The sequence below is a fragment of the Brassica napus genome, chromosome C6 (genome assembly GCF_020379485.1).
Source record: "Brassica napus cultivar Da-Ae chromosome C6, Da-Ae, whole genome shotgun sequence".
Lineage (NCBI taxonomy): Eukaryota > Viridiplantae > Streptophyta > Magnoliopsida > Brassicales > Brassicaceae > Brassica > Brassica napus.
The window spans coordinates 18420236-18445746 of NC_063449.1; the positions used below are offsets into that span (position 1 = coordinate 18420236).

At 36.9% G+C, this 25511-nt stretch overlaps 3 protein-coding genes and 2 long non-coding RNA genes across 11 annotated transcripts; 2 read left to right on the forward strand and 3 right to left on the reverse strand.

Annotated features, from left to right (window-relative positions):
• Positions 1–2653: 2653 nt before the first annotated feature.
• On the reverse strand, positions 2654–6816 carry LOC106431645 (polyadenylate-binding protein-interacting protein 3-like). 4 transcript variants are annotated; one of them, XM_022704540.2, is made up of 13 exons: positions 6571–6816; positions 5977–6057; positions 5726–5866; positions 5469–5605; positions 5185–5369; positions 4566–4743; positions 4189–4467; positions 4049–4079; positions 3712–3944; positions 3463–3600; positions 3271–3366; positions 3112–3183; positions 2654–3011 (listed from the first exon to the last, which is right to left on the reverse strand). In XM_022704540.2, exons 2-13 carry the CDS (start codon positions 6047–6049, stop codon positions 2979–2981), a joined length of 1596 nt encoding a protein of 531 aa, XP_022560261.1. In that variant the 5' UTR covers positions 6050–6057; positions 6571–6816; the 3' UTR covers positions 2654–2978. The 4 variants fall into 4 exon arrangements, with proteins under 4 accessions (XP_022560261.1, XP_022560260.1, XP_022560259.1 ...); XM_022704539.2 differs by having other exon boundaries at positions 3712–3956; XM_022704538.2 differs by having other exon boundaries at positions 3712–3956; positions 5977–6072; positions 6571–6815.
• Positions 6817–8107: 1291 nt separating this feature from the next.
• Positions 8108–9454, reverse strand: LOC106431641 (60S ribosomal protein L18a-like protein). The gene is made up of 5 exons (XM_048760725.1): positions 9298–9454; positions 8972–9025; positions 8757–8880; positions 8541–8658; positions 8108–8447 (listed from the first exon to the last, which is right to left on the reverse strand). The coding sequence occupies exons 2-5, from the start codon at positions 8979–8981 to the stop codon at positions 8385–8387; spliced, it is 315 nt and encodes a 104-aa protein (XP_048616682.1). The 5' UTR covers positions 8982–9025; positions 9298–9454; the 3' UTR covers positions 8108–8384.
• Positions 9455–9595: 141 nt separating this feature from the next.
• On the forward strand, positions 9596–11304 carry LOC106431643 (26S proteasome non-ATPase regulatory subunit 2 homolog A-like). Its single transcript, XM_013872448.3, has 3 exons — positions 9596–9971; positions 10177–10277; positions 10398–11304. Exons 1-3 carry the CDS (start codon positions 9855–9857, stop codon positions 10498–10500), a joined length of 321 nt encoding a protein of 106 aa, XP_013727902.1. The 5' UTR covers positions 9596–9854; the 3' UTR covers positions 10501–11304.
• Positions 11305–17162: 5858 nt separating this feature from the next.
• Positions 17163–18954, reverse strand: LOC106431640. 4 transcript variants are annotated; one of them, XR_007325035.1, is made up of 9 exons: positions 18819–18954; positions 18552–18719; positions 18275–18400; positions 18116–18191; positions 17997–18049; positions 17881–17927; positions 17629–17795; positions 17477–17524; positions 17163–17395 (listed from the first exon to the last, which is right to left on the reverse strand). It is a non-coding gene; the product is annotated as an uncharacterized LOC106431640 (long non-coding RNA). The 4 variants fall into 4 exon arrangements; XR_001286260.3 differs by having other exon boundaries at positions 17484–17524; positions 18275–18719; XR_001286257.3 differs by having other exon boundaries at positions 18275–18719.
• A 3055-nt stretch (positions 18955–22009) lies between these two features.
• Positions 22010–24122, forward strand: LOC111206995. Its single transcript, XR_002659176.2, has 3 exons — positions 22010–22461; positions 22586–22784; positions 22859–24122. It is a non-coding gene; the product is annotated as an uncharacterized LOC111206995 (long non-coding RNA).
• The last annotated feature ends 1389 nt before the right edge of the window (positions 24123–25511 follow it).

Sequence of the window (25511 nt, forward strand, 5' to 3'; positions counted from 1 at the left end):
AGAAAGATGGAAAGAAAGAACTTCGCAGACGACTTATAATTAAGTCGTCCGGAAAGTCTTCCAGCTGGAAGACTTAGTAGAAGACTTATAATTAAGTAGTGTGGATAGTCTTCCCAGACGACTTAATTATAAGTCCTCTACTAAGTCGTCCAGTTGGAAGACTTATCAGACGACTTAATTATAAGTCTTCTGCGAAGTCGTCCAGATTGAAGTAAATACCTGACTTAGGATAGCCTCTTTAAACTGTTTGAGTCCTTTGCGACCCTTGTAAGCCAGCATCGGTGGAGACGTATTGTTTGGTAGAGGATTACCATAATTAGCACCCAATTCCGGCAGGGCTGTGTACACCCAGATCTGGAGAGCTTGCGCAAACCCATTAATAGTGTAACAACCCGAAATATCTATGCCCTTCACAGAGTCCATCAGCACCTTAAACGCGAGTCTCCCCCATGGATAATTCTCAAACCGTTCTACCTCCATCACTAGCCTTGCCAGACTAACCCGTGTAGGGGTTGAATACTTTCTCCCTTCAATGTATCCAGTGAAGATGGCAAGGTACGCGAGCCGCTTGCGATCATCTCGAGACCACCCTTCGCATCTCTCAAATCCTGCTATTATCTCCTGAGTAGATGGCCCAGCTTCGACATGAACTCCCAACATCTCCCAAAAAGAAGTCAACTCCTTTGTAACAACACAGTGAGGTCTCTCAAGGTCCTCGATGTACTCGCATTTTAGACCAATGAGGTTTTCAAACTCTAACAGTGAAAACCTCACATGTTGTGGATCAACGAGACTCCACAGCTCATACTTCTTCTTTATGTCCAGCTAGAAACCGAGCATGTAGTGAACCAGCCTTGAAGCCCAATCAAATCCTAGCTCTTGGAACTTGATGAAAACTCCCAACTTCGACTCCTTCAGCTCTTCATATTCGTCATCATGAAGAGCTTTCTTTAAAGCAGCATGCAACGTCCAACAAGTATGATACGAAATGTTATGCACTGCGGGGGGCTCTTCCCCTAATGTATATATCCTACGGGGGAATTCTGGCATCTCCATTTTTTTGCCTGCAAAACAATCAAAGACAACCATCTCAAACAATCAAAGACTTATCATTAAGTCGTCTGGCAAGTTTTCTAGCTGAAAGACTTATAATTAAGTCGTCTGGAAAGTCTTCCAGACTTTCCAGACGACTTAATTATAAGTCTTCTAAGACTTCCAGTTTTATGTTCATCTTTTCCTCAATCAATCACTCGACAGTAAGAGATATAACTTACCGGCGGTGGATTTCAACGAGAAGCCTCTGAGAGAATGTGCGCTAGGATTTCCTCTCGGATCTTAAATAGAGGAAGCGACTGTGAGAACAGTGGTGAGAACGACGGTGATAACGTCGGAGATATAACCGGCGGTGAGAACGATGGATTAGAGAGAATCGACGGAAATCGCCTTCGAAATCGCCTTTGAGAGAAACGGCGTTAGAGTTTTCTGATTTTCGCGAAACAGTGAATAAAAAAACACCTTATATATAGCCGGTAAATAATCCGGTTAGGTTTAAAAGTACATTGTAAAATTAAAGGTTCGGTCCGGTTTGGACGACTTACTAGTAAGTCGTCTGTTGAATATTGTACATAAGACGACTTCCTAGTAAGTCGTCCCGGACCTTAAATTTAACCTCTAAACCAAATTGACCAAATTAACTAACTAACCACGTTATAAAGCCGTAGTTATACTTAAATAGTGTTTACTATACACAGAAATAAACACACTTAGATAAATTTTAAAGTTTTCAAAAAACATTTATGTATTTCAAAATCCAACCCTAAGAACACATACAATACTACAACATATGTTGGCAAAACCTAAACCAAAGAATATCATGACTCACTATTTTCACTCATCTATGTTGAAAACAATTAAATTTTGTTATATCTTAATTTATATCTCTTAAAACATATGTTAATTACATGATCTCAATTTTTCAGTTATCAAAATATTTTTTACAAAATGTTTAAATTATTTCTAAGTAGAACTAGACCAGACGATTTTCCAGTAAGTCATCTGGACGACTTACGGGGGTTAGAAACATAAAAAAAAATCAGTTTGTTTTGTTTGTTCACAAGGGACTGGTCGTAATTTCAATAGCCTTTTAGGTTATTTTTGCATTTGATTCAAGTTTGGGTTTACCTTTGTGTTTGAAATCAAGTTGTGAGTCATATTTGACAATTTTTTTTTTAAATAATGTAAAAAACTTGTTATAAAAAGAAACTATTGAGAAAAGAAACGGGTAACTATCATGCTTCAAAAGCGGTGACAGGTGTTAACATAAAACATATCTAGATGTTCGTAGAATCAATTATTTTGATTACATGTTTTCAACCACTAAAAACGATAAAGTTAGTGCCAAAATCTCCCCTATAACCTTTGGATTCTTATTCTGAAACTACGAGAAGATTTATATGATAAGGGGCATGATTATCGCTGAAACCAAAAAGACAAAACCAAAAAGAGACTAACCCCATTATCATAATAACTCCAAATTTAAACATTACGCTTTCAGACCCCAATCATTGACTTATAAAAACTCTTAAAACGTATATGGAAGATTGAACTACAACCGTTGATTTGGAAAAGGTTGTATATAATTGAGGAAAAAACATGTTTGCTAACCTATTTCTTCTTTTTAATATATAAAAAGACACCAGCATAGAATGTCATACATCTATAAATTATAGTTTAAGCACCCAAGTGAATAAAGAAGCGAGATAAAACCGAATCCAAATCTAAATCTAAATCTAAATCTAAATCTAAATCTAGTCCTACACAAACTAATATCAATATCACATGTGTTCAATATCTCTCTCATGGACCATGAAACCATGTATCATATTAAAACAAATTAAAGATTCGGTGCTGGAAACCCCATTCCATCAGAAGATTATTCGAAACATTTGTGCCACCACCATTCATAGTTTGGTCAAACGCTAATAAGAGTCTCTTCCTTTATATGGCATCTCCTGCATATAAATTCAAAGATGTCAGCAACATCTCACTCTTTTGCCAATTTATTAAAAGAAGAAAAAAGCAGTCAAAATTTATGGAGGGTAATGGTAAAACCGGTTGGTATGGCGACGGCGGCATGAACAAAACCGGTCTCTGCTGACCAACCATCATCTGTTGTGGGTGGTACTGTAAACAAAAGTGATTCCACAATTCAATTTCTTTATACAAGAATCGTCTTCCAACAAAGAATATTTGAGTTTATTAGCAACAAACCTGTGGACCATTTGGAGGATAAAATGTTTGGCTTGGACCAGGCTGCATTGTATTATGATACACCATTGGTTGTTGTCCAGGGAATGCTGCTCCCATCTGCCAATTTCACAGAAAATGAAGGTTACAGAGACTTAACTTTGATTTAGAAGAGAATCATCAGAGTAGATTGAAAAAGAGAGTGAAAAGAGTTACTCCATATCCAATGTGTATTCCGGTCATCTGTGGAACGGGAGGAGGGTAATAGAATGATCCTTCCGGAGCTGGAGATTGAGGCCTTGTAGCTGTTGGAGATGGTTTGAAACTCTTTGCGTTGGGGTTAAGCTTAAATTCCTGAATCAGACCCTAAAGCTCATTAGTAAAAGACTAATAGTAAAGACTAACAGTAAAAAACGCCAACTCTAAATGTATAACATAATAATCTAAGTACATGGCACACAAGACCTTGGCATTTGGGTTGAGTGTGGACTTTTCTGAAGAATAAGACCCAATTGAAGAGCTTGGTGATGGTATTGGACGACTTGATGTTGAGGAAGCTGCAGAGTTTTGTGGATTTCTAGAAATGGAGGTTCCAGGCCACTCAGGTTTCCCTCTGTCAGTCAGTTGACCGGCAAGTTTTCCATCAGTGGAACTTTGCTTATCAGAAGCTCTCCATTGTACACAAGCCGGGTCAGAGGCTGCATTAGTATCTTGAGTTACATTCAAAGACTCAGTTGGAAATTCTATGGGTATCAACGTTTATGATGTAACGGGAATAGGTAGATATTATAAAGCCACATACCATCAAGACCAGACACTGATTCCTCGGACGGCTGCGTTGATACAGATTCAAGGCAACAGAACAATGTTACAAGTCATGGAGCATTATTAAATTTAAATGAAATAAAGATTAGATGCATCAAAAGAGGTTAAGTCAATTACCTTTTTATGATGGGAAGACTCTAGACTTTTTCCGTTTCCTTGCTCAGCAAGGTGGCTCTCATTGCTGCCTGGAGCAGGAATATCTTTGCTAGTTGAAGCAGATTTAATGCCATTAGAAGCAGTTGTTGAATCACCAAAAGTCAAATTATTACGGCAATCCAAGAGAATTTCTTCTTCCTCTTCATAACCCGAATCATCAAATTCATTGACTGGACAAACCGATGAGTATTTAGTTTCCTCGTCAATATCAAACTTGCCACTAAGCTGAAGCCCTCTCTCCTATGTAAGATGAGTGCAATGCATGAACCATTACAAATTGTACGACAATGAAACGAAAAACACAAATGGCAAAAAAAAAAAGAACATCCCTAATTCACCTCTGCTACGTGGAGATCTCGGGTATTTTCACACTCGATCTCTCTAGCAATCCTCACGGCCTGCTCTTCTAGCTCCCTCGTACGAGGACCTCTCTCGAGTTTTGTGGTGTACAGTTCCTCGTCAAAAGTGCTCGTCACTCCAAACAATGTCTCATTGACCTCAAACTGATTCCAGCCCCTATGATATCATCACACGTATAAGACATGGTAGAGAATTAACAAGAAACGAGCAGGCAAACAAGTAAGAGTGTCGTCAACTAGGCTTGGGATCCTTGCGGGTTGCAGGACGAAGGTCTCAATTCTTCAATAGAGTTACATGGATTTTTATATTCAATTTACGAAGCAATATTAACATTTTTTTTAAAATTACGTATTTTATATCATATTGTCCAACTACAAGGCTGGTTAACCGCTTTGGACCAAGGGGATGAAATGAACCGAGAGAAATTAACACAAAAAAAAGTCTCTTTATTAATAAAGGAAAATCTAAAGCAACAAGAACAGAGATTGGATAACCAGGTTCAAACATCAAAGCACAGTAACAATATCTCCCACGGCTTGGATCAAACTAGAAATTCTAATAAAGAAAGGAACTATAAGAATAGGTAATCATCACTACCTCTTCCAAGGGTCATCAAACAGGTTTTCCAGATCAGGACACTCTGGAACATCTTCATCAGGTACCCAACGTTTCAGCTCTCTTTCCGAATCAACATGATAAGACTGTGAGATAGAAGAGTCTGTCAACAGCTCTGACGGTTTCTCGCATTGAGCTGAGACGTTATTGCTGTACACAGGAAGGTCCTAACACCAAAACCAATGACAAAAGTGTAAAAAACACCAAGTAGTCTTTCCTAACACATTGACATGACAATTAGAAACTCAAAAGAGTACACTACACACCTTAGCTATAACTTGCACAACTTGGTCAGCAGGGATAATGAATATCTTCGAAGGTGGCTTGCTGACAAGAGGAGCTCGGGGTTTCATCCCTCGTAAACCACCTTCCCTAATCAAGCTTGCCATTTTCAAAATAATTCCTGAAAGTTTCAAAGCGGTTTTGTAAGTGAAGAAAAAAAAATAGAAACAAGAGTGAAAGATTCCACTGTAAACCGATCCATTTTTCAGATCTCAATCGAACAAAAAGGTTAAGCCCTCACCAAAGTTGTTCTCCACGTCAGCAGCATGAAAGATTCCACTGTAAACCGACCCATTTCTCAGATGAACTTCTACATGATGTCCGATCTTACAAGTTGCGAGGTATACAAACGGATCACGAGAAGGGGTATCCACACTTGCAGCTTTCCCACCATCAACAAGAAAAAAAAAAGAATGAAGGACGTCATGTTGATGCCAAATCAGAATATAGACATAGATGTATATATCTACAAGTACGTATGTATACACATACCTGTATTTTTCATGCCTGTCTCTTTATCAACTCTTGTATGAGGATATCCATTGGATGAAGGCTGGCTATTCATTCTTTAACCTGTTCAAAAAGAAACTGATATATGGAAAAAACTAACGACTCAATAAGAGGCTAAAGATATATAACTGTACAAAATCAATTAAAGTTGATGTCATATTTTTCAGATATCACAGGATGATGACTGGCCAACAATTCACATTTTTGCTACTAGCATCGAAACTCAGTTTAGATTTATAAATGCGATCCAACTCTCTGTTCACGCTTCTGAAGAGAATAATGTCACACTGCTAAGTCCATACCTTGATAGACACTATTTAAGTGTATATATATATAACTAAAATAACCCCTAACCAAGCATTGACATAACTAATCAGCAGATTATTTAGGTCACAAAATCACCTCAACGTAAACTTGCGAATACCTAATATACTCACAACTCTTGAGAACAAATAACATGAAAAAAGACATAATAACTAAAGCAGAAGAAACAAGACCCATAGCAGAAATCTCCATATCACACGAATTTGTACTAGAAAATTTCATCATAAAGAAAAATAGAAGATGACATTTTACCTCAATAAGCTCTGAGAAAAATGCTTATTAGAGGAGGAGACGAATGAAGGGAGCGAATTAGGGTTTACAGACAGAGGTAAAGTTTACCGAGGGAGTTGAAGAGATTAACGAGTCAACAACAATGAATCTCAGGAGAATAATTAGTTAATTAATTATAACAACGGATTGATTTGATCCCTCTTTTCTCGCGATATCAACAAATCGCTGTGTATACGAGGAGAGGTGTGTGATCACATACGGTACGGAAGAGCGTATGATCTATAATACTTAATGCGTTTTTTCTTATTTGGGCTAATTGGGTCATTTTAACCCATATCCGAATTCAAACCTGAACCCAACCCAAAAATCCCAACAAAAAACTAAACAAAAATAGCAAAATATCCGATCGAATTTTGTATTGAAAAAATTTAGATACCCAAACCTGTATATATCGGAAATCCAAAACACTACCCGAATCATCCAAACATATGTATACCTTAACATAAACCTACTCATCCTCCTTTTTTCTCGTACTTTTGGTTAAAATTTCTGATATTTACGATATCAGATTCCAAAGCTAATCCAAAATATATCATTCAAATTAATCAAATAGATACTACAAAAGCCTACTTTTTTCAGCTCATCTCCATCGACGACGAGGAGAATGAAATAGCATGTTATTCATCTTCGAACATCTTTTTTGTTTGAGTAAAAGGATTCAGAGGTAGTAATGCATGTATGTTTTTAGGTTTGTTTCATAATCTAAAATTATAAATTATGAATTTTCGGTTTGAACATTTGTTTTTTTTCAAGAACTATGTAATTTTACGAAAATTACAAAAATTCGAACCGACTTGAATTACCCGAATCTGAACTCTAAATATCTAAATCCAATATGAAGCCTAAAAATTGTCCGAATGGATTCTATACCCCTATACTGAAATATCCGAGAACTTTCACAATTGATTTGATCACTTTAAAAAAAAAAAATAGTTGTCTAGTAAGATTAGGAATATTGCGGTTAAAAACTTACAGAAAATGGAAAGAAGAGAATATTGCGGTTAAAATCTTAAAAGTAAGAACAAAAATCTAAGAAAGTAAATTCTGTTAGAATCACATGCCAAAAACTTTAACTTAATTTAATACTTTCTCTATTAAACTCTTCCGCATGATTTTTAAACTGAACACATTATTATCTGATACAAGTTTCGTTCTCTTTCAACAAAGAAATGCCGAAACAATTTAGGGAGGGGATGAAAGTATTGAGGGTTTAACTATATTTGATACTTACCGATTAGACTGAATGATGATCCAGCGTCAAGATTACAGAAATTTTTGGTTTTTGGTCGATCATAAAGGCTTATACATTCTGCACTCTTTTGGATGTCATGTTCCTAAGGTTCATTCTTATGATATATTAATGATTAGACATTAAACATACAAATCTTGATCATCAAAGTTCCTTTACTCCATTCTTTCTCTGTTCCTCGTGGTTAAGTAAGAAAGAAGATTTTTAAAAAGGTCAAAAAAAAAAAAAAGGGTCTTTGAACACGGAAGATAATAAATAACCAGACAACCATCTAGGTACGTTCTTGTCTGGCTTAAGACTCTAATGTGAATAAAATAACATACAAGCCTGAAGCTATATAGATCTCTTCCAACAGTTAGGTATCACATTTTTGAACTTTTAATAAGCTGACAATCTATGTACAAGAACAAACCAAACTTTGAGTCTAAAAGGACTAGCGGTATACCTTCTCTTCTTCATCAAAATATAATACTTTCACTTCTGGAAACAGACTTGAAGCTGTTTCTTCTGGAAACCCCAGAAAGAATTAGCGACACGAGAAAACAAGTACAAGAACAGTGATCACAAGTGCAACACTGAATATCAGAGCCTGCGCGATATTATTGGTAAAGCCTCTTATTACACCGTTTCATTTTCATTGGAAGATAAAGAAAGGAGATCTGAGGAGGAGAGAGATACTCACAGCAATAGCAGAGGCAGCAAGACCAGATCGTTCCCGAGGATCTCTGCGGTAATAGTTTGTGAGATATAGGAATGTGGCAAAGTACCACGCAAACGGGAAGACGAATCCAACAAGAAACCTAACATTAAAAGAAGTCGTGGTCAAACGAATCTGCTGCTTTCAGCAAGACAAGACAAAAAGAGAAGAGTGAGTGGAGTGAGTAGAAGAGATACTCACGAGAGCCATCCCATTCCAAAACCAAAGCAAGGAAGAGGCTTATAGAAGAGTCCTCCTAACTCATTGTCCTCCTCATCACCATCCCGGATCAGAATATACTTGCCTTTCTTTTTTTCCTCTAAATCTGCTTCACAACATATTCCCAAGAGATTGATGATTATTCAATACTGACAAATTGAAAAGACAAAAAAAAAAGAGCACCGAAGCATACTTACTCTCATTCATGGCAAATGAATTATATATTTATTCTCGCCGAATAAACAAATTCCCTGTCACCAAGAAACCTCAATATCAAACAGACATTACTGATGTAAGAAAGACAAAGCTGGTTCCTTTATTACACATATGTTTCTAAAAAGCACTAAGCTGAGTCCTTTGGATGCCCAACATTTTTGAGGAATGTCGGGAGATTATGATTGATGACCCAGTTACAAAAAAAACAACAACGAAATGACAACAAACCCTACAAGTCCAAGAGAAAGCAATCGAGAAAAAAAAGACGAAAAAATAAAATTTCCGAGCAAAATGAAAAGGAAATTACCAGAAAACTTAAAAGCTCTTCAAGGGACGATCGATCGGGAGAGATTGCCTGCGAGATTCGTGACCGTGACCTTCGGAAAGAGAGACTCTTGCTTCTTCTTCTTTTCTCGATCTCTTTGTGACATTTTACGTTTTTGTTCTTTTGCCACCGAAATAAAAACGGCTGTAAAATTTGGAAAAATAAATATAATACGAACATCTATACTATATTAAAAGGGTTATATGAGCATCAGAGAGGACGTCCACGTCAGACAATAAAATCGACCAATCAAGAGATCCTTTTTGACACATCATCACGAATTAAAAATATGGCCTTCGTTTTTTTTTTGAGACAAAATGTAAATGTCAATGCCCAGGAAGCCCATTCTTTTTTCTCTTAGCCTTCTTCGTTTCACCTTTCACGATCTAAAGTGGAGAGATCCGACGTTTCCCTTTTTCAATTCTCCAAACCCCCAATTTTCTAGATGATTCGTGAAACCCTTTGCTCTTCCCCTTTTCGTTTCCATTTCACGATCTGATCCACACGATTAATCAATACATCCTCCACAATTAATTGAGATGGCTTCAGGTCCAGATCCGAACAGCTTTGGTGATGGTGCGAAGCGGGATGAAGCTACGACCAAGGTTCCTTCTAAGGATCCCAAGAAGAAGGATGATAAGAAAGAGGAAGATCTGGTAAGCTCGATTTCTCATTCTCTTTGAATCTTTGCTTGGCTGCAAGAGTTAGTTCATAATCAGAGTTAGTGGAGATTGCGATTAAGCTGTAGATATTGCACTAATGTAGAGATTTAGGGTTTAGCTGATAAGCTGTTTGTTGGTTTTTAAAGCCTTGCTAAAGTGATTGCTATATGATATGTTTGGCATCTGATGTGATTTGTAGTCTGAAGAGGACTTGAAACTGAAGCAGAACCTGGAGCTCTATGTTGAGAGGGTTCAATACCCTAATCCTGAACTGCAGAAGGCTGCTCTCGAAAGCATGAGGTAATTCGTGTGTTTCTCTTAACCTATTGTCAATTTAATTAGTTGATAATACTTATATAATCTTTTTTTTTGGATTTTATAGTATAATTTTAATTTAGTCTATGTTTTTTTAATCTGTAGGCAAGAGATCCGTGCCTTAACAAGCTCCATGACGTTGTTAGACCGGATGCCAAAGAGGTTGTCATGGCTAGAACTTGGAGGTTCTCAAAGGTTTTGTGGTTAGTGATGCTACTGATGTGGAGACGTTGTGTCTACTGGCTGAACTGAAGCACTTGAAGAAGCTGAGAAAGCTAAGCATTACTATAAACAAAGGTGGTGAATTCACTGTTTCTCAGCTGTTTGTGGATATTCAGGACTTCTCCAATCTGGAGAAGTTGAAAGTGGCGTGGGGAGGTATTAATGAACACAACAAAGCTGAATCTACTTCTGGAGCAGTAAAATAATTCATCAGGTCGATGACACGGCTTCCTCTTAATATCCCAGTTACATATCCAAAGCCTCACAAGGCTCCAAAGAAGGTAGCCGTTCCAAGCCACCTTCCAGAAAAGTTAATGAAACTGGACCTGCAGTGTTTTCCTGATGCTGAACTTCCCTCATTGCTTGAGCCTGGTAAGCTACGTATGTTGGAAAAACTCTACATCAAAAGAGGAACCAAGCTTACAGGCTTTGGGAAGTCAGTGCCTGAGAAGCCAACAGAGTGTAGTGTCAAGGTTTTGCGTCTGAAATTCCTTCCCAGGCTAAAAGTGGAGTGGAGGGAGCTGAGGGAACTATACTTTCCAAAACTGGAGTTCTTGGATAAGTATCAGAGCCCTCAAGTTAGTTTCTGCCCCTGTGATGGTATCGGAATCTGGCGCGGCAAGTCTAACCAACTCTGAGCTGAGAGTTGCTCAATTTTCCACATGTTGTCTATCCATTATGTTTCTGTTGTTGTACGTTTGTTTCCTCATTTTCCATTGATGTCTTCCTTGTGAATATAACAATATGATGACACCTACAGTATTGTAATAGAAAAACTTTCAGACAAATTTCTTGATGAGCAAGTTAAAACCCATGTTTGATACAACAGAGAGAGGAGCTTGCCAAAGCTATTGCAGATGCTCGTGAGAGACAAGAGGCACATCTGAAAGACAATCCTCTGCTAGCTAATCCTTGCACAGCATGCCTGGTACACCATGATCGATCCACAGTCATCACTATCACTACCGATACGAGATGACTATTAATACTGATGCGGCTTCAAACGAAAAACAGAGTTGAAGAACTACAATTTCTTTTATTTAAAAAAAAAATCAAAATCAGATTATATTATACAAGAGCTCAAAAACAGAATTCCAGGACTACAATTTCTTTTATACAAGAGCTCAAAACGACATATGCCCATACACTGTCGTGTATGTTTCTCACCGACTAAACAATATTTATTATTTAATACTAATTATTTAATTATATTTAATTAAGTATTTAATTAGTTACTAAAAACAGGAGTCACATCTAATAATTACTCTTCTCAAATTATAAATATGTAATTCAAACCACATAACCTTCGTTACCCTTATATACGACCACGCGTCATATAGTCAAACATTGAATTATTTTCAAATTCTTTAACCTACACTTTATACATATATATAAGTTAGCTTTCATAACAAAATTTATATCTTATAAACAAAGTAAATATTTAAATAATAAAATTATAAATATTAAACAATTTATTATTTCCGCGCATGAGCTGTCATATCAAAAAATTAAGGATGATGTAATATTATAATATTATGAAAGTAATCTATAAACTAAATCTATATAGATACGAAGATACAATTGTAAAGTGGTCTCACATTGAATTTTTTTCATTCTGTGCATTCCTAATTGGAAAGAGATAATCAACATCTAATATTATGTTACTCATAGTATATATTAGAAATGATCGAACCGTAAACCAATTAACGATGATGTAAGGAAGACATAAAAATGTATTTCCAGTTATCACAAATATAAAATCAATTGACAACAACTTAATTATGTCTAGCGTAAGACAACAGAGAAGAGTTTCCATACCTTCTAATATTATAATATCTCACTATATTTGTGGTTAAATAAGTTTTCTCTAGCATAAATACTCACTCCATTCTTGGAGTTTAAGCTTTTCTATCTGATGATTTTAGTAGTTTGATCCAAAAAAAAAAAAACGGTCGAACTGTACATTGTAATTGGAGAAAGAAAACAAACAAAAATCAACCAAAGACTTTTAAAGTATATGCATCAAAAATTGGAAAGAGCAATTATCTGCAATTAAAGAATAAAATAATAAAATTGTAAAAATACAAAATAAAACAAAAAATATTCACAGAAGAAAAGATTTAGTAAAAGAAAATCATAATATAATTTCCATAATTGATAGTGGTTAATTACACTAAAAAGTCTAAATTTACAACATACACAGTTTTATTTACATCTTTAAACTTATTATCTAATTAAAATGATTCTAAAAAAAGTGGCAGCATGAAGAGTTAAAAAATATACGATAAAATATAATACATAACGTTAAAAATATATTATCACTTATCACTGAAAAATCATGTTAGTAGTAATAAAAATGAAATGACAACACATTTATTAAAACCATAGAACGGCACGCAACAAGGTGTTATTAAATAAACAAACTACAAATTAAATATGCTCAACGCAAACACACATAAAAATGAGACATCATATTTGGATATATTTAAATAAATAATTTTAAATATATTAGATTCTTGATAATTTTAAAATTACTTAAAAGAAACTAAATTTTTAAAAATTAATATACAAATAAAACTAAAGCAATATTTTGTAACGTCAAAATAATAAATGATAAAAAATATATTATGGTAACAAAATAGACTTTAGATTTTAAAGATTTCTAATTCATGTAATATTACAAAATTCAAAATTTGTTTATTACAATTAATAATTTACCATTAGATATAGAGAAAAAGACAAAAATAACACTAAATCAAGTTTTTGTTTCCAAACTAGCACTCAAGGTCAAAAGTCACAAAAATAGCACTTAATGTTTTATCAAAAGTCACAAACTTAGGGTTTAGAGTTAAAGGGGTGGGGTTTAGGATTTAGGGTTTAGGGTTTAGGGTTTAGAGTTTAGGGTTTAGGGTTTAGAGTTTAGGGTTTAGGGTTTAGAGTTTAGGGTTTAGAGTTTAGGGTTTAGGGTTTAGAGTTTAGGGTTTAGGGTTTAGGGTTTAGGGTTTAGGGTTTAGAGTTGAGAAATGAGGTTTTGGGGATAAGATTTCAAATTTTGAAAAATAAAAAAATTAAAATTTTCAAATGATAAAATGCTATTTTGGTCATTTTAGTTTTTGAGTGCTATTTTGTGATATAAACTTAGAAATGTGCTATTTTGGAGATTTGCCCTTAGATATATTAAAATAATATTCTAGATCGATATTCAATTGTTAGTTTTCAACTATTACACGTAAAAAATATATTATTAAGTACGGTTTTTATTGAAAGGAGGGTTTTATATTTTAAGTAGGTTATTGGAGTACTTTTTATTTTCGTGAATTTATTCGAGATGAGATTCCGATCTTTTAAACTAAGATAATTCATGTTTTATACATAATTATATTTTTTTTACATAACTCTAAAATCTCGGACTTGATTTTACATATTTTATTAATTAATTGTGTTACATATAATAGAAATACTTACTCCAAACTAAAATATATTAAAAAATCAAATTTTAAAATTAGTTATATATAATTTAATAAAAAAATTTCACATACAAATAAAAATGATAAATGTAACAAATATAAATATATTATCCGCGCGTAGCGCGGAGAAAAGATCTAGTGTGCATAAACAAGATAAATACGCATATCTTAAACATATAAAAAAATCATAAGAACAGTTCGCAATTAGATTTTTTTTTTTTTCCGTCAATATTTCATTAAAATAGAAAATGGACCAAGCCCAAAAAATTACAAGATAAAAGGCCCACGACCCAATTATCAAAACCAGCCAAACCCTAGACAAACTGGCCCACAGGCCCACAAACCCAACCCCGACAGGCCCACAAACCCAAGAACCCGGGTCGGCTTAACCCAAACACGACTCGACTCATCCCGGCTGTTACCGTCGAATGGCTCTCCTCCGTCGCGCTTGTCAAGGAGAGCGTCATCGGACTAACCGAGAGCTCATCCCAATCATCCACGCTCCTACTGGGCATATCAAGCCCGAGACTCAAGAACTATGCTTTCCTTCTCTTGTCGTCGTCGCCATCGATGGAGAGCTTCATCGTCTACCGATCGCTCATCCCTTCAAATCCGAACAACACCCTAACGACAAGAACCACACCGCAAATTCCACCCAATCCATACTAGTAAAGACAAAGAAAAAACCCCAAAAGAGAACGGGGACCTAAACCGACAGCGTAGAGCTATATGAGCCCCTACCCTCCGGAGCCCAAAACCGGCGAAGACGGAGCAGAGAAAGCCTCTCCTTCCCGGGAACTAGAACCGGCGGCGGCGAAGCTGAAGAAGCCTCCACCTCCCGGAAAACAAACCGGCGTCGACGGATCTGTGATAGCCTCCATCTCCCAGAATCACCACTGACACATGCAAGCCTCTCTTCTCACGCCGTGAGCCTCCACGCGACCGCGTCTTCCCTCCACGCGAGGAAACCACCGTTGGAGGATGGTTCCAATCCAGAGCTCAGACAGAGCGATCGGTGAGAGGCGACGAAGAAGAGGCCAAAAGAAACCTCTTTGAAAAGGAATAAAGGTTTCCGGCGACGGCACGGACGCTCACGCGCCGGCCGTACGCCGGAGAGAAAACTCAGATCTCCTTTCTCTCACTCCTTTCCCCGTTGATGTCTTTTTCTGCTGAGTTTACTCTCTTGTCTCACAGTTCGCAATTAGATACCTTTCGATTTTAATACAATATCTAAACATAAAAATCAAAACCAAAAACAAAACAAAAAGCCTCTTGTTATAAATCAATTGATGGATGTCCATAACCGGCCCGGTCCATAATCGGTCCATACACTTAGAGAGAGACGTTCTAACCCTAGAGAGAGAGGCGGCGACCGCGAGACTTAGAGAGAGACGGCTACATGGTTCAGGAGAAAAGGAAACTCAATTTCCTTTTCCTTGTATCATTATGATTTCCCTTTTCCTTTATGTTTATGATTTTTAATTTTTCATATCCTTGTATTTCCATTTATCTCTCTTGTAACCATTATATAAAGGGAACATTTATTCATTAATAATATACAGAAACTTACAGTTCTAAATCCTTAAGTTTACAACACGTTATCAGCACGATAGCCTCTAACACCCTGAACCTAAAGCCAAATCGCTAAAACCCTAAAACCTTAAATGAAAAGGAATCTGCCTCAGAACTTCGAAGAGACCGTTCTCCCAAACCGTGAGGACCCAGAAAACGATCAAGATATCAAATCGAAGCCCTGGCCGAGAAGAATCATTCAGTGCAAACCGCTTGTCGATCTGACCACCGACGCGCCCTCACGCACAGATACAGTGCGCGCCGATTTGCTTTGGAACCCTAATCCGAACCTGACGATACCGACGAACCCTAATCCGTTTGCGACTCCGTTCCAGCTCGCGTCCAAGACAGCTTGTGTACCCCTCGCGTCCCAGCCAGCTCGTGTCCCGATCGTGTCTAAGCTCGAGGTTCATTCTTGGTGGTCCGGTTTCTACAAACAACTAAACTAAATGTATTTCGAATTCTAAGAACATAATGAATCGAATTTGGTTGATTGTAAAGAATGCAACCCTAAAATATAATCTCTAAGATGAAAGCCATAAGATAATAGATCAATCCCTAAGCGAGTAAATCGAAGCTTTATAAGTTCGATCCCCAAACCCTAAAAATCGAGATTGATCCATTGATCAATTAAAATCAGATGCTTAAAGGTTTTGAGTCTCAAATCAAATCCTTTTGATCTAATATCAAATTTTCGAAATCCCTAAACCCTAATTCGAAAACTATTGATAAATTAAAACTGATTGATTGATTGATTGAGATTGAATTTGATCATCCTGAAATTGAAATTGCTTGTTAATAAAATGGAAACCCTAAAACCCTAATTCTGAAAATCGATTTTGATTGTTTGAAATTGAACATTGATTGGTTGATTTGATCACCTAGAACTATTGTTAGGATTGTTCAAACTCGAATCTGATTGTTTGGCTTGTTTAAACTAAAACCCTAATGACCTAGTTTAGATTATTTTAAAATCGAAATCTGAAACTACATATTTGGTTAAACTGTTCTAGACTTGATCATACTCGTGGCCATGTGGTCTTGTTACATTCATACCATAACCGGCCCGATCCAAAGGGGAGTGTTATAAATCAATTGATGGATGTCCATAACCGGCCCGGTCCATAACCGGCCCATACACTTAGAGAGAGACGGCCCAATCCTAGAGAGAGAGGCGGCGGCCGCGAGACTTAGAGAGAGAGACGGCTACATGGTTTAGGAGAAAAGGAAACTCAATTTTCTTTTCCTTGTATGATTAGGATTTCCCTTTTCTTTTATGTTTATGAGTTGTAATCTTTCATATTCTTGTATTTCCATTTATGTCTCTTGTAACTCTTATATAAAAGAAACAATTATTCATTAATAATATACAGAAACTTACAGTTCTAAATCCTTAAGTTTACAACATGTCTAGATATTTTGCATGTTGCTAGAATATATTGAATATACAAACAATAGCAATACGTTGATTCCACCGACTGGCTTTCCAAGTCGGTAGAACCTTTATCTTAATTTAGTTATTATTATTGTCAAAAAAAAAAACAAAAAAAAAAAATCAATTCAAATCGATCTAAGGTCTTAAGAGATTTTATCTTACTAATTAACAAAATAAATAATGGAGTTTAAATTAACGAAATAAAATCTGTTTTAACTCTCCCAAAAAAATACAGAGATTTAAAGTAAAAAATCCAAAGTGAGAAATGACAGATTCAGAGACTCTTTATGAGCTTTAATGTGTGTTTTGTCAGTGTATGATTCTTTGTCTGATTAGCGCAACATAGATTCAGGGTGCTCGATGATATATCCCCTTGAATGTTTTCAACCATTCAGCTCCAATGGCACCTGAAGAAGAAAGCGGCATGTTTAGATTTAAAACAGTTTTCCTAATGATTGTGAATGTATAATGATAGAAAGACGAATTACTGTCTACCACGCGATGGTCACAGTTGCCACGGACAACTCTCTTTTCAGCTGCTTTTTTTTTTTAAGATTCAGACACATAACACGAATCAGTTGTTGGATATTTGGGAAGATAGTAACATACTCTGTTCTGTAACGAGAGAGAGAGAGCTTACCAGATCCAACTGCTAGAATGGCTGCTTGAGGGGGATAAACCACTGCACAGAATTGCTTGATTCCAAAAGGTCCAAGCCAATTTAGAGACTGTAAACTGCTGTTCTCTTTTGCCATTTGAGCCAATAACCGAACTTCTTCTCCAATTGTAGACAGACCTTTCTGCGTCCTGGAGTCAAGATATTGATACAATTCAGCAGTCTGCAGTTTTTGCAGCAGTGAAGGGTTAAACAAATAAATTGTGTGCTGTTTACCTTCACCACAGGAACATAGAGCCCATTTTCTCTCTGCGTTTTGAAACCTATAGATAAAGGTTAACATGTTTGATAAGCTAGAGAGGTATCCAAAATTTTGTCATCGATGTACTCACTGGCGGATGTAATCATCAGTCCATGAACTATTGCAGCTCGCAGCCTGAAACGCCTGAAGATGGCAAGTTATTCAAAAGATCTGTTCGCTTGTTTGCAAGTGTATGCAAGTAAGATGTACCTTAACAACAAGATCATTGACAGGTATCCGTTTTCCACCAGAAGCCTCTCGGAATGAATTGAGCTGACTCCTCAGACTGCATATACAAAAAACTTCTTTGTCTAGTTTGCCCAGTGACAACAACTCAAAATACATCATTGGAAACTTAATAATACTTACCCCATAAGTTTGTCAACAGATGAATAATAGTGAGGGATAGTTTGCTTTGAGAATGCCAAACGTGAGGCTGTGACTTGTCATAATTATACAGTCAAAGAGGTTTCAAAATCCTTGATCCTCGTGAAACTTGGTGACGGACAGAGAGCCCAGTTAGTGGACAAAAATGTTCCAATAGAGGAGGAGGATAACAAGCTGAAGCGCCAAGCAGAGACAGAGAGCCTCACAAGCACTAAAAATTGGACAAAAATGTTCCAATAGAGGAGGAGGATAACACTACCTTGTCTGTTTATAATAGCCCAGTTAGTGGTGGAAAAGTAGCGGATTGTTGAAGCTTGCTCACGCCGTAATAAGATGGAAACATCCTTCAAATTACATCTCAATCAACGCCGGTGACCCCATAGATCACAAATGATTCCAGGGTGATCATAAATCTCTTACTACTTGGCTGATATAATTCAAATGAACCGAGTTCAGAAAATCAAAAATAACACTGAACAAAACTGAAAATATTGATGGGAGAAAATGGAATCGAGAAACAGATTACTTTCTTGGGAGGATTGATGATACGTGACGCATAATCCATTGAGTGAGCAATCGGAGCTGCTTAAGCCGATCCGATTTTCGTTTCGCACAGAACCAAACGAAGGTGAAGAAACTTTTTAGTGAGATTAATGTTTGACTATTTAATTAATGGGCTTTAACGTAGGCCCATTGATAGCTTCAGTGGATATAGGCTATATATAAATACGATCTCGCAAGTAGAGAAGCGGGAAACACAAAGAATCGGTTCCTTCTCCTTCTCTCTTCTTCTCCGACGACTTCGACTGTGCATTTCTGAAGCGCGGATAGAGATTGTAGCCATCGGTTATTCTTCCAAGGTAAATCGAGTGACGACATCTTCTGTTTCTCTTTCTCATTGAAATCGATTCGGTTGAGAGATCTATGAACATGTATCTTGTTGTGTAATCTCAAGGAAGGTTTAATTCAATCGACTTATGATTCAAATTTCTTGATCTTTAAAGCCCTAATTCTCTGTTTCAGTAGCCAGCCATGGATCGTGCAGCAAATAGTTCTTCCGATGACGACGATAGTTCCTCTGAGTTTGTGACATTGATCTTTGATTCATGTTATTGTTATTTTGATAGTTTCTTTCCCCTCTTTACTTAGCTTTTTCTTTCTTTCAGGAACAGGCATGTAGATGACCCGGTTCGTGAGGCTGCTGCTTCAGATCACCCTAGTAGTTCATCCTCTGGGTTTGTTTGACATTTGTAATCTTTTATGTTAAAACTAATCTTTCATCTATTGTATTCTGACAGATTATTTCTTTCTCTCTTTCAGGGAAGCGCGTGATGATGACACGGTTATTATTACTATAAGAACACTCAATGATGGAAACGGTGCTGACATTGATGAGATTTACGAATATATCCAGGTTAATCTCTCTGATCATTTGTTTCCATGCTGTTTTGATCTGATGAGACGATCATTTAAATTTCAGGATAATTACCCTGTAGCGCAATGTGACAGACACCTGTTGGAAGTCGAGCTGAACGAACGTGTTCATCACAACGAACTAGAGATGGTACATTTAACTAGCATCTATACACATATATTAAAAGTTGATCAATTATGATGCTAGAATCCGAGACACGTATTCTACTTTCTTTGTTTGATTAAAAAGATACAACTTTGCGAATGCAGGTAGATGGTATCCGCTACAAAATCGTCCATGTTACTTCAGAAAACACACATGAGACAACAGAGACCGAGTCAGAAGAACCTGTTGCAGTGCCTGCAGATCCTCCAAATACTTCTTCAGATCTCCCTAGTAGTTCCTCCTCTGGGTTTGTAATCTTTATATGTTAAAAATTTTGATCTTTTATTTCTGTTTATTGTCTTCTGACAGATTCTTTCTCTCTCTTTTCAGGGAAAGGGAAAGGAAAAGGTTTGATGGCAAGGTTCTTAAGGCTATAAGAACACTCAATGATGGAAACGGTGCTGACATTGATGAGATTTGCGATTATCTCCTGGTTAATAGGACCATCTCTCTATCTAATCATTTTGTTTCCATAATTGCCACTTGGTTTGCTTATTCCTCCATATTGTTCATCATCTCACTCAAAAAAAAAAAAGACTTATTCTTGTGGTTGATAAATCGCAGGGGAGTTATAATCTAGGGCCAGAACTTAGGAAGCTGGTGGAAGAGTACCTGGGCTTGGGTGTTTCTGACAACCAACTAGAGATGGTACCTTAACTAGCATCTATACATAATATTAAAAACTTGATCATTGTGATCCTAGAATCGAGATATGTATTAAACATGAAAATGCAGGTAGAGAACCGCTACAAAATCGTCCATGTTACTTCAGAAAATACACGTGAGACAAGAGAGACCGAGTCAAAATCAGTTTCAGACTCTGATGATCAGAAAGTTCCTGCTACTAGTTCCTCAGATTACGCTTTACCCTATGGGTTTGTTTGTTGTGATATTTTGAAATCTTATAATTTTTATTACGTTACAGTATTTGATATTCCATATCATTGTTGTATTAATTTTGTCCGGATCTTTCGCCTCTTTTTCAGGGATATGCCTGAGGCCATGGTTACTGAGGCTATATCAACAATGGATTATGGAATCGGTGTTAATATTGACGAGATTTACGAATATATCGAGGTTAATATATATAGGACCATCTCACTAACATCATTCTGCATCTTAGTCCTCATTAGTCTTGAAAGTTATTCTTTGTGGTTGATAAATTGCAGAATAGGTACAAAATACCGACAGATTACATGAAGATATTGGAAGACGAGCTGAACAAACGTGTTTCTGAAAACGAACTAGAGAAGGTAACCTAGTTTGTTCATTTAAGTAGAAATCTATATATATTTGTTTGATGATAAAAAATAACTTGCAAATGCTAGGGAGAATACGGCTACAAGATCCTGGATGTTACTTCAGATAATATGGATGAGGCCCAGTCACAAGCTGTTGCAGTGGCTGATCAGAATGATCCTGCAAAGAGTTCTTCTTCTTCAGATGCCACTACTTCCTCTGGGTTGGTGACATTTCCGAATCTTATAATGTTAAAAACTGATCTCTGTATTGTATATTGACAGATTATTTCCATTTATTAATTTTTTTTTTCTTTCAGGAATACGCCTTATTATGACCCTGTTATTGACGCTATATCAACAATCAATGATGGAAATGGTGTTGATTAGGCCTGGGCATTTCGGGTATCGGTTCGGTTCGGTTCGGGTATTTCGGGTTTCGGGTAGTTCGGATAGGGGCTAGAGGATCCATTTAGTACTTGACCTATTTTCGGTTCGGTTCGGTTCGGATAGTTTCGGGTTCGGTTCGGTTCGGATAGTAAATGTAGGAACCGGAAAATATCCGGAAAAAGTTCGGTTCTCATTTGGATCCGGTTCGGGTTCGGATAGTTCGGGTAGTTCGGATAATTTGGATAAAATATCGGTTATTTAGGGTAAAATATCAAATAATTAAGATGATTTACATAAAATTTTTGGATATTTTGGATTACTTTGGATATTTCGGATAAAACTATCCGGATACTTACTGATACTTTCGGGTAGTTTGGATACTTTATAATAAATTAGTTATCATAAACTATTTTCAGATATTTTTAATAGAATTTTAAATTTAAAATATATATTTAATGATGTTATATGTATATATAATTAATATTTTTATATATTCGGGTACCCGTTCGGTTCTCGGTTCGGTTCCGGTTCGGTTCGGTTATTTCGGATATAAAAATATAGGAACCGTTCGGGTATTTGAGGGTATTGGTCCGGTTCCGGTTTCGGGTATTTCGGTTCGGTTCCGGTTCGGTTCTTCGGTTCCGGTTATTTTGCCCAGGCCTAGTGTTGATATTGAAGGAATTTACCAGTTTATCCAGGTTAATAGGAAGGTCTCTCTCTATCTAATTATCTGTTTCCATGGTTTTGATCTGAGTTGATGCGGGTGAGACAATGATTGCCACTTGGTTTGCTTACTCCTCCATTGTTCTTGATCACCATCATCATGCTGCACGTCAGTCAAAACTGTTTTGGTGGTTGATAAATTGCAGGAAAGGTTTAAAAGGAATGTTGTACGGCCAAATCATAGGCAGCTGTTGGAAGAAGGGCTGCAAAAACGTGTTTCTCAATGCATACTAGAGAAGGTACCGCCTTGGTTTTGTTTATTTAACAAGTAGTATCTTCTATGGTATTAAAAAATTCTAGTTCATAATGATGCTTGAATCGTATTATACAGTATTTTGTTTGATTGAAAAATTGGAAATGCAGGTAGAAACCCACTACAAGATCCTCGATATTACTCCTGAAAAACTAGATGAGATAAATGAGGCCGCAGCAAAAGCAGTTGCAGTGTCTGATCAGAAAGATTTAGAAGCGAAAGCAGCATACGAAGCTGCAGATAGGGCCAAAAAGGTGCTGGAAGAAAACGAACTAGTCTTGCAGGCGGCCAAAGAAGCTCTTGACCGATGTAATAATGTCTTCCACCTACCTAACTCAACCTCTTCATCATCACTCACCCTTTTTTTTCTTTCTTTCTTGCAGGTACCAAAGGCGACTAGCTAGGTTTCCCTGCCTGCCCTAAAAGCTCTACCTTCTGGTCTGGTTCAATGTAGACGTATTGGAGGACTGGTTCTTTGATAGTTTGGGTTTTGAGTTGCATATATGTGATTTCATTGACTAAAACTTTGTCACTTTCTGTTTAGCTTTTGAGGTTAAACGTTTCTGGTTGTATATAACTAAAGTTTCAGAGAATGTGGCGGTGGGGTGGGCAGCTTTATATGAACGAATCACTTTCAAGGAAATCAGTTCAGCTTGTGGTATACTCATGATGCAACGCTTTTACAAACGCAAGTTCTCCGTACCGTTAACATTTGACTCAAAGCATGAAATATCCTTAGCTCTTCACCAATGCTGCTGCATTACCTTCTCTTCAGAGGTTTCGATATTACCAGGTTTTGTAGAATGCGAAGCCTTTCAGAGTCAGATTACAACAGCTTTTATTGCAGCAGAGGCAGTCAAAGAAGCGAGGAGAAGAAGTTGAGAAAGCTTACACTTAGATTCCCAGCTAAAAGCTCTCGTATACAACGAGAATAAGAAACAGTAGCAGCAGACATCGGAGCTCCGCACAATCGGCGACGCAGTCACTGGGTCAAATGTAATATACGATAAAAGATTTGATCTTTCGACTTGTGTTTCTCTCTGACAAGAACTAAAAGGTTTTGTACAAAACTATACAAATTCGATTCGTAATGAGAAAAAGGAAATTTGGATCAAAAAGAAGAAAAAAAGAAAAGATGCAGAAATTGGGAGACGAAAAGCCAACTGATCCAGAAAAAGAATGCAACTTCAAGAACCCACATTGCACATCATTTCATCAACCGTCTTTTGCTTTGTTTTAATTTTTTGGCAGGTTGTCTTGTCATAGAGCTTCTAAGTTTTTAAGTTTTGGGTTTGGTTCGGCTACGTGGACTGGTTCTTTAATATTGGGCGAGGGAATAGATAACTGTTTCCTTGTGTGATACGTCAACAATGTTTCTTAACACTATACTTTTTTTTCAGTAGAATTTTTATTGATAATTTTGGAAAGATACACGGTGAAATCCTAATAGCCGGCGGAAGACATAGATATCCCCGGAAACTAAACCCAAAACACGGGAAACTAAAACCCAAACATACGGGCCTCATACGAACAACTGAAACATAGACTAAACTCTTACATTCCTTCAAAAACCCATAATCTAATTATCAGTGATAAAAGAACCAATATTTGATTGCTTAAGACTAGCCGAAGATCTTACCAACAACTGAACAAGAGAACACGCAACGTTCGTCAAGAAGAGCAGAGACCTCATATGAACCTCTTGTTCAAGATGACAACACCCAACCACATAGACCTCATCTGAAACAACTGTTCACGATGAGAACAACTGAACCATAACGCCATAACCCAGATATACCCCAAGGAGATCCATCTTCAATCGTACCATCAGCTGGACACCTCCACACTTCAACCTCATTTTATTGCTTCACAACAAGAAGCCACTGAGGAAAAGACTACCAGAGGCAAACCAAAGAGCAACACTTATTCAACAGATGAGAAGAGAACACCTTTAAAACAGGGAGAAGAAGAGTTAAACTGAAACCATCTTCAACCCAAAACCCACAACCTTCATCTGCTCCTCACAAGACCACCACATCATTGTTACACCGTTGCTAAATCAAAGGCCACCATTACTAACTCTAAAATTCAGGAAAAATTAACAGGATTTAACCCTTCACAAAGAATTGCAAAACCACCCAAGACCAGCTGACGACACAACCACTACATCAGAACAGAGACACCAAGGCTTGGACTTTTACCTCGCTAGGAGACGCGGATAGAAGCCGGAGAAGGGACAAACCCTTTAACACCACCGACAAACACTGCTCCACGCGCTCAAAACTACAAGAGGACCACCAGATCTGAAATAACAAGTGCTCTACCAGATGCTCTTCAACACACAGGGAAACATGAGCGACTCTAAGACAAAGAGAAGAAGAAATCTGAGAGAAGAGAGGGAAGAGACACAAATCTGAGGACGAGATCTGGCGGCCGCCAGCCTAGGGTTTTCACACGAGAGCGTTTTCTAGGGTCAAAGTTGATTTAGTTCGACAATAATTGAAAACCCTCTTAACACTATACTTTATCCACACGAAATTTAACCAAAATAAAAAAAAAAACACGAAAAAGTAGAAGTAAATAGAGGTTATCTTGTTACTAGTGTTTATACAGTAGGAAAACAGGTAAAATAGCTTTTTTTTTTTGTAAAAAAGACTTTCAATTTAAAAAGGAGGTACAAGATGTGATTAGTTAGATCACATAGTTTGAAAAAATTAGTACATAATATAAGCAAAAAAAGGGTATAAGAACCTAAGAGACTTTTACAATTTTTTAGTTTTTTCAACTCAGAATTTTTTTGCAAACATGATCAGGATCCTCAGCCTCTTCGGCTTCGCTTACTTTTTCCACGAACCGTCAACTATTCATTTCTTTGGTATTTTTGTGTAGGCTTGATTATCCTATCCCTTCTTGAAACACTTGCATAATCATCCATTTCCTCATTAATATGGAAATCACTCTCCATATTAACATCATGTTAGATATACTCGGATGCAAAAGAGGTCATGTTTGAAGGATCATTTACTGAGAGTACAA

Coding starts and splice junctions, on each gene's coding strand:
- LOC106431645 (XM_022704539.2), bottom strand. CDS start 6,049: ATGAATAGCCAGCCTTCATCCAATGGATATCCTCATACAAGAGTTGAT. Junction 5,867..5,976: donor GACAGGCATGAAAAATACAG/GTATGTGTATAC, acceptor ATGGTGGGAAAG/CTGCAAGTGTGGATACCCCT. Junction 4,468..4,565: donor GAGATCTCCACGTAGCAGAG/GTGAATTAGGGA, acceptor CATCTTACATAG/GAGAGAGGGCTTCAGCTTAG.
- LOC106431641 (XM_048760725.1), bottom strand. Junction 8,659..8,756: donor TTTGGAATGGGATGGCTCTC/GTGAGTATCTCT, acceptor TTTTAATGTTAG/GTTTCTTGTTGGATTCGTCT. Junction 8,448..8,540: donor TTGCTGCCTCTGCTATTGCT/GTGAGTATCTCT, acceptor AATATCGCGCAG/GCTCTGATATTCAGTGTTGC.
- LOC106431643 (XM_013872448.3), top strand. CDS start 9,855: ATGGCTTCAGGTCCAGATCCGAACAGCTTTGGTGATGGTGCGAAGCGG. Junction 9,972..10,176: donor ATAAGAAAGAGGAAGATCTG/GTAAGCTCGATT, acceptor TGTGATTTGTAG/TCTGAAGAGGACTTGAAACT. Junction 10,278..10,397: donor GCTGCTCTCGAAAGCATGAG/GTAATTCGTGTG, acceptor TTTAATCTGTAG/GCAAGAGATCCGTGCCTTAA.